A 15,976-nucleotide genomic window follows, 5' to 3' on the forward strand; every position below is an offset into this window, starting at 1 on the left:
CCCTCCCAACATATAAAACACCAAAACTGCCAATTACATGCAAGCAAATATTTTCTAACAGTCAGATCACATGTAAGTAAATATATGCTTATTAAACATTAGCTGGCATTATGAAACATTTGCAGTAAACAGCATTATATTAATACTTTGCATTTTTTGTGCGATTTTTTTTCAATACAGTTTCCCTAGTTTAATCCATTCTCATACAACTCTTTATTAATGTGTCGTGACCAAGGCTTTGCATGAACTCACCCTCCTGAGCACAACACTCTCCCAAGCCCCTTCTTTTGGTTTCCAGACTTCTTCAGTTTCAAGTTTGAATGTGACTCGCACGCCTTATTGATAATGTCCACTGACTGTCTGGGGTTTGCTTATGTAGTTGAGCTATAGTGGAGCAGACTCATGAGCAGCCAGATGGAAGCCCAGGCCTGAATGTGAGGCTGCTGAACTAGCCCGCTGTCTGTCCATTTGAAAGCACCTGGATACCCTTGTGCTGCAGACAGGCTGCCACTGAAATACAAACACTCACACATTGACAGCCCTGTGATCCCTATTGAAAGTGAATGGCAGAGAGATTCCACTTGTAATACCTTCTAAACCCCTATCTGAGTCCTCTGCAGCTCACTCCTCATACAGCACAATAGCTACAGAGATGGGCAGCAGAAATAGTAACAGATTTAAGTGTGAAGCCCCACTTCCTCTAGCCTCTGTCCAGCCCTGCAGAGTCTGCACTGTTAATATAACAGTCAGAACTTCCTCTCTACCTCACTTCTCTACAGCACTAGCAATGGAGATGGACAGCATTTACACTGGGCTGCAGAATCCCTCGGAGGATTTCTACTCAACAGTAAACCAACCCCAGGGCAAGAGAGCAGGAGCAGAAAAGGGTGGTAAGTACCTCGGGGTCACATGTAAATGTGTCCCACTTCACTTAACTACTGCTAAAAGTTTAGACATTCACTGAAAGGGTGTTTTTTTTTGTATACAAATAACAGAAGTTAATGAGAACTGAACCTCAATCAAATTGATTCACATACTGATAAAATTTTTTATAAAGTCTTCACATTTGCTTTGTTTATTCCATTACTTTCTTCAGCAATTTTATCTGTAGTTGTGTTTAAGGAAGTTAAATGTACCACAAGACAAGTGCAATTCTGTGGTTCCACTTTGTGCAATACAGGACAGAAGAAACAACGTAAGTTGCATACTTCTAAATTAAAACAGCAACCTTGATCAACACTGGCCAATGATTACATGTTTTGAAAAAGAGAAACACTAAAATGATTAGCATGAATAAAATTCAAGCACACCTTACTATGAACACTTTAAAATCTTCTTCTGAAATAAAACTGTCTGAGTAGCAGAAATGAGCTCAGTATATTGAGACAGTGTGGACCTTTATAATACCTGGGCTTAGTGAGACTATCACCACATGAATCTTGTACAAGCACTACTGGATGACTAGAACACTGGGCAGTGATAGGGCTCTGGGGCTGTCCCTGTGCATCCTGTGTGTGAATCAATGCTGTGCTTCTTTCTTTCTTTCTTTCTCTCTCTCTCTCTCTCTCTCTCTCTCTCTCTCTCTCTCTCTCTCTCTCTCTCTCTCTCTCTCTCTCTCTCTCTCTCTCTCTCTCTCTCTCTCTCTCTCTCTCTCTCTCTCTCTCTCTCTCTCTCTCTCTCTCTCTCTCTCTCTCTCTCTCTCTCTCTCTCTCTCTCGTGGAGGATTGTGAGAAGGGCTTGCAGAGAGGTGGAACGCTGGTGCGGTAGGACTGTGAAATTTAAAACTTTATTTATTTATTTATTTTTGTTTTGATAGTCACTTAGTTGTTCTTTTGGGGTGTTTCACATTTGCTTTGTTTATTCCATTACTTTTTTCAGCAATTTACATAGTATAAACATGGAAAAACTGCAAATGCACCATGGGAATTATTTTATAAGGGAATATCCTATTATGTGTGTTAACCATCAAACTAATTAGTTTCTTTAATTAGTATCACACATGTCTCCAATGACTTATAATCAGTCATTCAGCCTATTTAAATGGAGAAAAGTAGTCACTGTGCTGTTTGGTATCATTGTGTGCACCACACTGAACATGGACCAGAGAAAGCAAAGGAGAGAGTTGTCTGAGGAGATCAGAAAGAAAATAGACAAGCATGGTAAAAGTAAAGGATACAAGACCACCTCCAAGCAGCTTGATGTTCCTGTGACAACAGTTGCAAATATTATTTATGCAGTTATCCATATAGGATAACTGCATAAAACATAAAAAAGCCAGACTGGAATTTGCTAAAATGCATATTGACAAGCCACAATCCTTCTGGGAGAATGTCCTTTGGACAGATGAGTCAAAACTGGAGCTTTTTGGCAAGTCACATCAGCTCTATGTTCACAGACGAAAAAATGAAGCTTTCAAAAAAAAGAACACCATACCGACAGTGAAACATGGAGGAGGCTCGGTTATGTTTTGGGGCTGCTTTGCTGTGCCTGGCACAGGGTGCCTTGAATCTGTGCAGGGCACAATGAAATCTCTGATTTCTATTAAATATGGAATAAACAATGGTGGATGCCAATTACTTTTGTCAGTTTCAAGTTATTTCAGAGAAAATTGTGCATTCTTCGTTTTTTGTGGAGGGGTACCAACAAATTTGACCACGTCTGTATATATAAAAATGAAGTACAGTGTGCATTTTTGAGTGTCAAAAAATGAAGTTAAATGTACCACAAGACAAGTGCAATTCTGTGGTGTTCCAGTTACAGGACAGAAGACACACTGAAAAAATGGAACTACTGCCACTGAAACCTCAACCCTGTGTTGTATACTTCTAAATTCAATTAATGTTTTCAAAAAGAGAAAGCTGCAATAAAATGATTAGCATGAAAAGAATTCAAGCACACCTTACTATGAACACTTTAAAATCTTCTTCTGAAATACAACTGAGTAGCAGAAATGAGCTCATTATATTGAGACAGTCTGGACCCTTATTCCTGGGCTTTGTGAGACTGCTCCACATGGATCTTTTAGGCCGATCGGAGACCCCACATGAACAAGCCTAGGGGCAGCTGTAAAGGCAGTGAAGGGGGGTGGAGGGATGTGGATGCTAGCACAAGCACTGCTGGCAGACTAGAACACGGGGCAGTGATACAGCTCTGGGGCTGTCCTTGTGTGCCTGTGCATGTTGTGTGTGAATCAACACCTGTGCTGTTCTCTCCTCTCCTCAGACCCCACTGCTGGTAAAGCTCCTCCATACAGATGGGCTGCATTGGTCCTGGCAGGGCTGTGTGCTCTCTCAGTGGCTGCCATTATATTCCTCGCAGTCTACCGTGAGTATTGCACACAACATACACATGAGGAGGGGGTCTTTGCTGCCTGGGATCCCAATATTAAAACTAATGTGTTTCTGTATTTGTGTCTCAGATATTGGATCATTGGACCAGCTGACGACAGAGATCCAGAACTTGAGCAGAAACTACAGTGATCTACAGGGCAGCTTCAACAATCTCAATGCACAGCAATTTGAATGCATGGCTCAGAACAACAGACTCCAGTCACAGTGTTCAGAATGGGAAGAGAAATACTCAGCGTTGGATCAATTTTGTTCTGTCACAGATACAGCTTCAAAGAGTGAGTTGTGTTCCATGGTGTTATTATTATTAATATTATGATGCATGTCTAGGTGATTTCTTCAGATCTATAACCACTGCTTCTTTCTCATTGTGCAGAGCGGGTTTGTAAAGCCTGTCTACTGAACTGGGTGGAGTTCAATGGAAAGTGCTACTACTTCTCGCCTGATACAATGGACTGGAACTCCAGCCGGGCTAGCTGTGTGTCGATAGGAGCAGACCTGGTGATTATAGAGAGCGAGGCAGAGCAGGTACGATGAATAACTTTACTGTTGCTTTTCAATTGGATATGTTTAATCCATTGTCATACAGTTCTATATTAATGTGTCGTGACCGAGGTTTTACATTAACTCCTGAATACAGCACATTCTCCCAAGTCCCTTCTTGTTTTGCTGATTTTGTGTTTTGGTTTCCAGTCACATTCTAACTATAATGATTCACTCAATACATAGCTGAGAATACAAACTTGTTTATTGATTTGCACACATGTACTATCATTCTTATACTGCCACATGTCTCAATAGACTCCTTCTAATAACACACCCAGCATCCTCTAGGGCAGTGATTACCAACCTGTGGTTTGTGAGTTAACTCAAGGTGGTCTGGAAACAACTCTCAAAATTCACTTCCGCAGTTCTTGCAAAAAAAACATTTCTACACAATCGCATGTTGTGCTTCTACAATATGTATTATTAAGCAACACAACAAACCACACTTTAACCTCATTATATATTATAAGATATGTATGTAGTCTGCTTTTTTCCCCCTTTATCTGTTTTCTTTTATTACGGGTGTGTTACAGAATTACAGCTCCCTTTGATGCAATACCAAGCAACGCCTTCAAAGCTGCCATTAACTGAAACACCTGTGAAACAAATACTGACTAAATAACTATTACACATTATGAAGGCACATTTGTCTCGTCAAAATTAGCCTTTTTGTAGCCAGCATATATATATACAGCTCTGGAAAAAATTAAGAGACCACTGCAAAATGATCAGTTTCTCTGTTTTTACCATTTATAGGTATGTGTTTGGGTAAAATTAACATTTTTTGTTTTATTCTATAAACTACTGACAACATTTCTCCCAAATTCCAAATAAAAATATTGTCATTTAGAGCATTTATTTGCAGAAAATGACAACTGGTCAAAATAACAAAAAAGTTTATATTATAAAGTTTATAAGAAAATAAGTTCATATTCATTTTTAAACAACACAATACTAATGTTTTAACTATAATGTTATAACCCTGATTTTCAAGCACAGCTTTCATGCATCTTGGCATGCTCTCCACCAGTCTTTCACATTGATGTTGGGTGACTTTATGCCACTCCTGGCGCAAAAATTCAAGCAGCTCGGCTTTGTTTGATGGCTTGTGACCATCCATCTTCCTCTTGATCACATTCCAGAGGTTTTCAATGGGGTTCAGGTCTGGAGATTGGGCTGGCCATGACAGGGTCTTGATCTGGTGGTCCTCCATCCTCACCTTGATTGACCTGGCTGTGTGGCATGGAGCATTGTCCTGCTGGAAAAACCAGTCCTCAGAGTTGGGGAACATTGTCAGAGCAGAAGGAAGCAAGTTTTCTTCCAGGACAACCTTGTACTTGGCTTGATTCATGCCAAAGCTGCCCAATTCCAGCCTTGCTGAAGCACCCCCAGATCATCACCGATTCTCCACCACATTTCACAGTGGGTGCGAGACACTGTGGCTTGTAGGCCTCTCCAGGTCTCCGTCTAACCATTAGACGACCAGGTGTTGGGCAAAGCTGAAAATTGGACTCATCTGGGGGTGCTTCAGCAAGGCTGGAATCGGGTAGATTTGTCTTTGTGAAGGACGCATGAATCAAGCCAAGTACAAGGTTGTCCTGGAAGAAAACTTGCTTCCTTCTGCTCTGACAATGTTCCCCAACTCTGAGGATTGGTTTTTTCAGCAGGACAATGCTCCATGCCACACAGCCAGGTCAATCAAGGTGTGGATGGAGGACCACCAGATCAAGACCCTGTCATGGCCAGACCTGAACCCCATTGAAAACCTCTGGAATGTGATCAAGAGGAAGATGGAAGGTCACAAGCCATCAAACAAAGCCGAGCTGCTTGAATTTTTGCGCCAGGAGTGGCATAAAGTCACCCAACATCAATGTGAAAGACTGGTGGAGAGCATGCCAAGACGCATGAAAGCTGTGCTTAAAAATCAGGGTTATTCCACCAAATATTGATTTCTGAACTCTTCCTAAGTTAAAACATTAGTATTGTGTTATTATTATTATTATTATTATTATTATTTATTTCTTAGCAGACGCCCTTATCCAGGGCGACTTACAATCGCAAGCAAATACAAATACATTCAAGTGTTACAATTTTAAACAACAGTATGTGTTGTTTAAAAATGAATATGAACTTATTTTCTTTGCATTATTCGAGGTCTGACAACACTGCATTTTTTTTGTTATTTTGACCAGTTCTCATTTTCTGCAAATAAATGCTCTAAATGACAATATTTTTATTTGGAATTTGGGAGAAATGTTGTCAGTAGTTTATAGAATAAAACAAAAATGTACATTTTACCCAAACACATACCTATAAATAGTAAAAACAGAGAAACTGATAATTTTGCAGTGGTCTCTTAATTTTTTCCAGAGCTGTGTATATATATATATATATATATATATATATATATATATATATATATATATATATATATATATATATAAATATATAAATATATAGTGCCTTGCAAAAGTATTCAGACCCCTGACCAATTCTCTCATATTACTGAATTACAAATGGTACATTGAAATTTCGTTCTGTTTGATATTTTATTTTAAAACACTGAAACTCAAAATCAATTATTGTAAGGTGACATTGGTTTTATGTTGGGAAATATTTTTAAGAAAAATTAAAAACTGAAATATCTTGCTTGCATAAGTATTCAACACCTGTGCTGTGGAAGCTCCCAGTTTACACCGATGAAAGAAATTGCCCTAACGAGGACACAATTACCTTACCATTGGACTCCACCTGTGAACCATTAAAGTTGCTGTCACATTTTCTGGATAAAAACCCCCACTGTTGAAGGATCAATGGTCAGGCTGTGAATCTGAAGGAAATTGAAGACCAAAGAGCATTCTACAGAAGTTAGAGATAAAGTAATACAAATGCATAGATTAGGGAAAGGGTACAACATAATATCCAAGTGTTTGGATATCCCAGTGAGCACAGTTGGATCAATAATCAGGAAGTGGAAGCTGCATCACACCACCCAGGCACTGCCAAGAAAAGGCCGTCCCTCAAAACTCAGCGCTCAAACAAGAAGGAGACTTGTGAGAGAAGCCACAGAGAGGCCAACAATCACTTTGAAGGAGCTACAGAGTTCAGTGGCTGGGAGTGGAGTAATGGTGCACCATTAAAGAGCTCTGCATAACACTGGCCTGTATGGGAGGGTGGCAAGAAAGAAGCCGTTACTCAAAAAGTACCATCTGAAAGCACGTCTGGAGTTTTCCAGAAAGCATGAGAGTGACCCAGCTGCGATGTGGGAAAAGGTTTTGTGGTCAGATGAGACCAAGATAGAGCTTTTTGGCCAAAACTCAAAGCGCTATGTGTGGCGCAAACCTAACACTGCCCATGCCTCAAGACACACCATCCCTACAGTGAAGTCTGGTGGTGGCAATCATGCTGTGGGGATGCTTCTCATCAGCAGGGACTGGGCATCTTGTTAAAATTGAAGGAAGAATGGATGGAGCAAAATACAGGGAAATACTGCAAGAGAACCTGCTTCAGTCCGCTAAAAAACTGAAGCTTGGGAGGAAATTCACCTTTCAGCAGGACAATGATCCCAAGCACAAGGCCAAAGCAACATTGGAGTGGCTCAAGAACAAAAAGGTGAAAGTCCTACAGTGGCCAGTTAAAGTCCTGATCTCAAGCCCATTGAGAATCTGTGGCGCTATTTTTGAAAATTGCGGTCCACAAGCGTCGTCCAACCAACCTGAACAATCTGGAGCAAATCTGCCAAGAAGAATGGGCCAAAATCACTCCGACACTGTGTGCAAAGCTGGTACATACTTACCCCAAAAGACATCCAGCTTCCACTTCCTGATTATTGATCCAACTGTGCTCACTGGGATATCCAAACACTTGGATATTATTTTATACCCTTTCCCTAATCTATGCATTTGTATTACTTTATCTCTACCTTCTGTAGAATGCTCTTTGGTCTTCAATTTCCTTCAGATTCACAGCCTGACCAATGATCCTTCAACAGTGGGGTTTTTATCCAGAAAATGTGACAGCAACTTTAATGGTTCACAGGTGAAGGCCAATGGTAAGGTAATTGTGTCCTTGTTAGGACAATTTCTTTCATTGGTGAAAACTGGGAGCTTCCACAGCACAGGGGTTGAATACTTAAAAATATTTCCCAACATAAAACCAATGTCACCTTACAATAATTGATTTTGAGTTTCAGTGTTTTAAAATAAAATATCAAACAGAACGAAATTTCAATGTAACATTTGTAATTCAGTAATATGAGAGAATTGGTCAGGGGTCTGAATACTTTTGCAAGGCGCTGTATATATATATTATAATCTACATCTAACATTCCCGTAAATGTTTCTAATCTGTGCTCATTCTACTGCTTGTTTTGTTTTCACTGTCCCAGCGTTTTTCACTCTGCATAAAATTAGCACACTGCTTTCAATATTCTGAACTCTGTTGGAACGGCTACATTTAAAAAAAGAAACATTAACACCACAGTTTTAGTACTTTTCATTTTCAACACTATAAAGTACGTGCTACAGTGCTGCCCGGGATATAGGAATATCCCTGTTTTCATACTATATGTCTTTGGAGAGGTTATAGCTGATTATATCAATAGAAGTTAATGGGAAACAATAAGAGGCTGTATTTGTTGCTTGACTTGTGAACTTTACTGTAGTGTGAATGATTGATTTCAGCTCCATTATATGGGTTTATTCAGCCAGGTTTAATATCTCTCAAGAATATATGCTAAAGTGAAATTCTCTTAACACGACTTCTGGAAAGGTGTACAGTCTTTTGTTGGAGCAGTCATATTTAATTAAAATGCTATAAATCCTATCGACTGTACGCCACCAATCCCATTTAATTTACACATCGCAGCCCACCAGAAGTGGTAAGTAACATCCTGTACACTCTCCAATCATTTTTTAATTTTTCAAATTGCTTCCCAGCCACCTCATCTACCAGTGTTTTTTTTTTTATATGTACAGCGAGTAAAGTTGGCGACTGAGTGCAGTACGCTGCATTACAAATGGATAATTAGGGGTCCCAGAGTGGTTCATCCAGTTAAAGTGCTGCCACTGGGAGTGCAGGATGAATCACCCCGAAGGAGGTGTCACATTGGCTCTGACGCTCCCAGGGTGGGGGATGGGAAACCTGCAGGGATTGCTTCTCCTCATCGCGCAACAGCGAACCCTACTGGCCAGACACAGAGCACGTTCAGCGTGGATAAGAGGCAGGGCTGGTCTCTGTTCTCTGGGATCGGCAGCCCGCCCTCCTCTGCTCTGGATTGCTCGTGTAAAAGTGATTCTGGCTTTAGGCTTGTGAGATCGGAGGACGCTCACACACCCTCAGGATGTCTGTGCTGTGAGGGGACTCGCTGTGGTGAGGAGAAAAAAACATAACGAACATTTCAAAACTGGGGGGGGGGGATATTAATTGGTCACTCTAAATTTAAAAAATAATCGATAGATTGATTTGCTACACGAGGCAACGGTTGTGGGGACCAGCACTAGTATTTTACATTTTCAGGATCCAAGAATGATCCAAAGCCCCAGTGCATTGTCTGTTTTTTCAATTGAGACACCATTTTATCTACAAAGCATTTAGAATGTCAAAATAACATTTTTAAACAAAAGAAACAGGAACTTTGCCATCTTTCAATGTGCAAAATTACAACATTCCTTGATGAAATGGCAGTGAAGATTCACCCCCAGGAATCTCATTGTTAGGTATGTTATATAAATACTTTACTTTCTAGATGTACTTAAACATATACACGTAAAAAAAACAGTTTCTGCTGTGGTGAAAAAATGCTTGGCAAGGGTGCATGGGAAAAATCCAAACACCAAGGTGGTCCCTGCATTGAAAAAGGTTGGGAACCACTGCTCTTGGGCATATAGTAATATTGCAATTCCTACTATCCTATAAATGTGACCTGGACACCTTATCGGTTCTACCCTGGAATCTGATTTTGTTTTTAAGCTAAAAATAAAATTGTGTGAGGTATGAGTTCAGCTGACTGTGGTTGTTGTTTGTTTAGGAGTTCATACACAGCCAGACGGGACGAAGCAGAGATTTCTTTTGGATTGGACTCTCTGATGAGGTCACAGAAGGAGAGTTTCTCTGGGTGGACAACACACTTCTGAATATAACGTGAGAACATGACACTCTATACTGTAGTGCACTGCATTAAAACCTGGTGAAAGGAATTGTTTTGTGGCACAGTGTAGAGCAATAACAACCTAATGCACAATCTGCACTGTATTTATGTATTTTTTTATGTATTCATTTAAATGTTTCAATGTGAATTTCTGTTCCACCTCACTCTGAATTGAAGGCTCCAGTCCCAGTGTTCAGAAAGTGAAAAGACTGGAACCCAGGCCTCCTCTAGAGGAAGGTGAAAGGCATGAATGAGAGGCTGCTGAACTAGCCCTCTGTCTGTCCATTTGAAAGAGTCAGAGGCACTGGTCCCAGTTCACTCGATGTATGGTTAATCATGGCAAGCTATTCATTAAATATTCATCTATTTCAGGTACTGGAAAGACAAGGAGCCAGACAACAAAGCTATTGTTAATTCTAAAGTGCATTCTAATGCAGACTGTGCTGTCATCGATTACAAAGTAGCTCCTCTGCAGAGCTGGGGTGATACACTGTGCTCTGTGCCAGTCAGAAGGGTTTGTGAAACTATCTTGGCGATCCCCGCTGGTTAAATATTCTCTACACCTGGTTACCCTCGTGCTGCAGACAGGCTGAAGATGAGCTCACACATTCACAGCCCTGTATGCAGCTGCTGATTGATCCAAACGAACCTGAATGTGTAAGATCTCTTTACACTGATCTGAATTCAAACATTTATAAAACTTAAAACTATAAAACTAGCCTTTCTTCAACAGCTAGAAATAATGTGTACTAATGACAGTCAATTTACAGTATTAAAGAATAAGCAGCTTCAATGTTATTGCACTTTTTATCTGCTGCTTGTATCTTTCTGAATGCTTCTGGCCTCTTTTTTTTCTAAAACGACTAATATTGACGTTCGTTTTAGAAAGAATTTACCATTTTTTCCGATCTTTATTTTTCAATTCAAGCAGAGAATGGGTGAAATTGACCTTTTATGCTTAAAAAAAAGACTATGTCATTGAGAAATATCTCATTTAGCAGAACCCCTTTATTATATTCAACATGCAACAAAACCATGGTTACCAACATGCTTCGTCCTGATGAGGAGACTTCAGCCGCCTGTTACAAGAGTATATTGCTGCAGAACGAAGGCTCTCACAGTGTAGCTCTCGCAGGGAGCTCACATAGGGTAGTGCTGCGTGCGTAACTCGTAATTTAGGTTTAAGGTTAGGTATTGGGTTAGGGTTAGGTTTCAGGGCTGGGGTTGGTCTTTGTACGTTTAGTTAGGTGACTGAGTAAATGATCTGTAATTTATATTTTCTTTTTTAATCTTTCCATCACTTTATTCAGGGAGATAGTTGTTACAGGGGGCATGTTAACACAGCGATTTTTTAAATGCAGGTAACATTAGCGCATAATCTTGCACTGAGATGGCCTAATTATGTATTAATCCATTCATAATTTTTATTACCGTTAGATGAGATATATAAACATGTCCCAGTAAGAACTTCACTTGGTAACAATTGTGCACGCAGCACTACCCTGTGTGAGTTGCCTGTGAGAGCTACGCTGTGGAAGTCTGCGTTCTGCAGCATACCTCTCTCACCAGTCAGGGTATTGGTAACAATCGTCAAGTGTTTTACTCTTGCACCCCATTTTCAAATCAAACTAGTAAATGTCACTGTATATCTATAGCAAAAGCTTACTTACACCTTAACCTGCGCTTAGAATGACAGACACTGTATCTGGCAAATGAAAGTGCGCAGTCGGTGCAGGTCTTGATGATTGACAGTCATTTAAACTGTGAGGGATTGGTTAAAGGAAGGTGAATGACAACGTAAACCAACTGGTTGGTAAACAAAGAAAATTAATAAAAAGTGTTTGGGATCAAAAATGAATGGGTTAAAAAAAAATACACTTTGTAAATAATAACTGTGTGTTAAATAAGGGAAAGTACAAATGGAAAAAAGTATGGTTTAAAACAAATATTTATTATTGGTCAGAGACAATACCTGGGGGACACTAGGACCAGGTGGAAGCTACTGGAGTCAAGGATGGCTCCAGTTCAAATTAATTGTCCAATTTAATGACCTGTCAATTGTTTAATAATATAATTGGTTACCATTTAAAATGTCTGTTTGGTGAATGCTTGAACGAGGGTGATGGTAGGAGCTGAGTTGGAGAGTTGGAGAGTTGGAGAGTTGGAGAGTGGGAGAGTGGGAGAGTGGGAGAGTAAAGACAAGGCAAAAGAATATTCGTATTGTGAGAACTGGTTAACGACATTTTGGAAAGGTATTTGGATTACGATTTTGGTTTTGGAGACGAGGTAACAGGCTTAGCCTGCCCCGTCATTAGTTAGGAAACGATTTGTTTAGTTAGGACCCGAGACTGGGTTAGGTTTTGTTTTCTTTATTTTCTTTATCAGTCTGTAAATAAAAAAACATACGCTACGGCATTTCCTTGCATCTGGTTGTCAAGTGTCTGATTGAAGCAAAGCCTGGGATAGGAACGCAGATCGTCACATTGTGGTACCAGAAGTGGGGCTGTTTTTTCTGACAATAAATTCAGACTCGTACCCTGGCTTTGTACTGTGATAAGAGTGGATCATGGAGGCGGCAGTACAGGCACTGTTGCAGGCTAGTGCTATGCAGCACGAGGCCAATCAGATGATACAGCAACAATTGACTGTAATGCAAGAACAAGTTACTAAACTGTTTGAAGAACGGGCTGTATCCACAACTTCTCTTTTACAAAAGATGACTGACCAGGATGATGTGGAGTCTTTCCTGCTAACCTTTGAGCGGACAGCGAAACGGGAGAAATGGCCGCAGGTTCGTTGGGCAGGGATCTTAGCACCACTCCTGATAGGGGACGCCCAAAAAGCATATTCTGACTTGGAGCCGGACTCGGCTGCTGACTACAGTCAGTTGAAGAAGGAGATATTGGCCCGGGCGGGAGTTACTACAGCTGTACGAGCTCAGCGGTTCCATGACTGGCAGTTCCTAAAGGATAAAGTGCCGCGGTCTCAAGTGTTTGACCTGATACATCTAACCCGAAAATGGTTACAACCGGAGCTCAATTCATCAGCACGGGTCGTGGAATTACTTGTCATGGACCGGTATTTGAGAGCGTTGCCGTTTTTTTTGAGGAAAACGGTTGGACAGGCCAATCCAGCCAACGCCGATGAACTGATATCTCTGGTCGAGAGTCATACAGCCGCCGACAGGTTGGCTCATTGTTCCCCGGAGGGACAACGCCGCTTCAACCCGCGCACCCCGTTCCTGAAGAGGCAGGAACACACCGACGTGGGTAAGACTGTGCTTGGGAAACGGGGTGACAAAGAGCAGCCACGGGCTGTGAAGGGACCTTGGGGTGAAAAATATATGGGACGGGATAACCCTGACATTATGTTTTAATTGTCATCAGAAGGGGCACATTGCTAGACAATGTAGAAAAACCCAAGGGGTAGAAAATATGGAGTGTGATTGGGCTGGTGCATATGGGGCCTGTGACTATACCTGCAATTACGTCACCACTGTTAATAACTTGTTTACCTCACGAATGTTGGAGGGGGATTATTTGTCTACTGTTAAAGTAGCTGGTAGGGAGACGGTAGCACTTTTGGATTCAGGTTGTGGGCAAAGTTTGATCACTGCGTCACTAATTGAACATTTAAATTTACCAGAGTGTAACGAAGTTAGGATTAATTGCATTCATGGGGACATTAAAACCTATCCGGCTAAGTTAGTGGAGATAGAGATTGGCGGAGAACCAGTACGCTATAAATTTTAAGTAGATTCTTCTGGCCTGGGATTTATCAAGAAATTCTTAATCGTTGTAATCAATGCAAAGAATGTCAATTGGTTTCAGAAAGAAAGCCTGCACCCGCTCCTTTGATTCCTTTGCCCATAATTGAAATTCCGTTTTCCCGAATTGGCATGGATTTGGTGGGGCCGTTAGAAAAAACGAGTTCGGGGTACAAACACATTTTGGTTATAGTAGATTACGCAACTAGGTATCCGGAAGCGATTCCCTTAAGAGTTGCCAGTGCCAAGAACATAGCTCGAGCCTTGTTGCAAGTGTTTAGTCGAATGGGTTTTCCAAACGAAATAATTACCGACCAGGGAACTCCCTTTGTGTCTTCAATACTGAAAGAGCTGTGCACGCTATGTAATATTAAAAAGATAGTGACCTCTGTTTACCACCCACAATCAGACGGTTTGGTGGAGAGGTTTAATAAAACACTAAAGCAAATGTTAAAGAAAGTAATGCGCCCTGATGGGAAGGACTGGGACCAGCTGTTGCCCTTTGTGCTTTTTGCTTTTAGGGAAGTACCCCAAAGTTCCACTGGGTTTTCGCCATTTGAGTTGCTGTATGGCAGACAACCCCGGGGGATTTTGGACATAGTTAAAGAAGCTTGGGAGGAGAAATCAAGTTCGGGCCAAAATGTAGTTGAGTATGTCTGTCAAGTGCAAGAAAGAATGGGAAAAGTTGCTGAAATTGTCAAACAGAACATGGAAAGTGCACAAGAGAAACAACAGAGACATTACAATGCAGGTGCTAGGTTAAGGGAGTTTGCAGTAGGAGATAAAGTTTTGGTTTTATTACCCTCACATGTACACAAGTTTTTAGCTAAATGGCAAGGGCCATACCAGGTAGTAGAAAAAATCTCTGATGTTAACTATCGATTGTTTAGGCCAGGTAAGAGGAACCCATATCAGCTGTTTCACATTAATTTGCTGAAGCCATGGAATGAGGGGGATCTGACCGAGAATGATACACAGACAGGAGTGTTGAACGTGAATGTGGAAGAGGTACTGATTGGTGAACAGTTGTCTGAGATGCAGAAGAAAGAAATAAGTAATTTAATACAAACAAATCTAGATGTTTTTTCAGAGGTCCCAGGAAGGACTAATCTGGTGGAACACAGGATTATTACACCCCCAGGGGTAGTGATCAGGAAAAGGCCATACAGAATCCCACAAGCTAAGCGAGAGGGTATGAAAACAGAAATACAGAGTATGTTGAAAATGGGAATAATCGAGGAATCGGACAGTGACTGGTCAAGTCCAGTGGTAATGGTCCCGAAACCCGATGGTACAGTAAGGTTTTGCATTGACTTTAGAAAGGTTAATGAGATATCAAAGTTTGATGCATATCCCATGCCCAGAATAGATGAAATGATTGAGAAACTGGGCAGGGCTAAATATATTACCACGTTAGATCTGACTAAAGTATATTGGCAGGTTCCTTTAGAAGAAAGCTCAAAAGAAAAAACAACGTTTGCTACGCCAGAGGGTCTTTTTAAGTTTACAGTGCTTCCATTTGGCCTTCATGGCGTGCCAGCCACTTTTCAGAGGTTGATGAATAAAGTTTTTCGTCCCCATCAGCAGTACGCTGCTGCATATCTGGATGATGTAGTCATTTTTAGTAAGGATTGGAAATCCCATTTACACCAGGTGAGCGCGGTATTACAGGCGTTGCGGGACGCTAAACTGACCGCAAATAAAAAGAAGTGTGCGTTCGCCTTACAGGAAACCAAGTATTTGGGGTTTATACTAGGGAATGGAGAAATAAAACCCCAGGATAGGAAAGCACATGCAATTCAAGCTTGTAAGCAACCAGCAAATAAGAAACAGCTGAGGGCATTTCTGGGGTTAGTAGGGTATTATAGACGATTCATAAAAGATTTTGCTACTCGAGCAGTTCCCCTGACAGAGCTGACGAAAGGAACAAAGTCAAACAAAATTGTCTGGAACTCGGAAGCGGAAAGGGCTTTTAAAGATTTAAAAACAGCAATTTGTCAGGAGCCAGTGTTGATCAGCCCAGATTTCAAGAAACCCTTCATTTTGCAGACTGATGCTTCTGTTGTAGGTTTAGGGGCTGTATTGTCCCAAGAAAGGAATGGAGAGGAACACCCAGTCTTGTTTTTAAGCAGGAAGTTGTTACCAAGGGAAATCAAATACGCCACTGTA

General features: G+C 40.9%; 1 protein-coding gene across 1 annotated transcript; it reads left to right on the forward strand.

Moving 5' to 3' along the window:
• The first annotated feature begins 693 nt into the window (after window positions 1-693).
• LOC117425236 (C-type lectin domain family 12 member B-like) lies at window positions 694-14,408 on the forward strand. Its single transcript, XM_058994086.1, has 8 exons — window positions 694-890; window positions 3,223-3,324; window positions 3,419-3,625; window positions 3,724-3,875; window positions 9,922-10,034; window positions 10,414-10,546; window positions 13,166-13,310; window positions 14,329-14,408. The coding sequence occupies exons 1-8, from the start codon at window positions 788-790 to the stop codon at window positions 14,406-14,408; spliced, it is 1,035 nt and encodes a 344-aa protein (XP_058850069.1). The 5' UTR covers window positions 694-787.
• Window positions 14,409-15,976: the final 1,568 nt, after the last annotated feature.

Source organism: Acipenser ruthenus, chromosome 20 (assembly GCF_902713425.1).
Source record: "Acipenser ruthenus chromosome 20, fAciRut3.2 maternal haplotype, whole genome shotgun sequence".
Classification (NCBI taxonomy): domain Eukaryota; kingdom Metazoa; phylum Chordata; class Actinopteri; order Acipenseriformes; family Acipenseridae; genus Acipenser; species Acipenser ruthenus.

Coding starts and splice junctions, on each gene's coding strand:
- LOC117425236 (XM_058994086.1), top strand. CDS start 788: ATGGAGATGGACAGCATTTACACTGGGCTGCAGAATCCCTCGGAGGAT. Junction 891..3,222: donor AGCAGGAGCAGAAAAGGGTG/GTAAGTACCTCG, acceptor TCCTCTCCTCAG/ACCCCACTGCTGGTAAAGCT. Junction 3,626..3,723: donor CACAGATACAGCTTCAAAGA/GTGAGTTGTGTT, acceptor CTCATTGTGCAG/AGCGGGTTTGTAAAGCCTGT.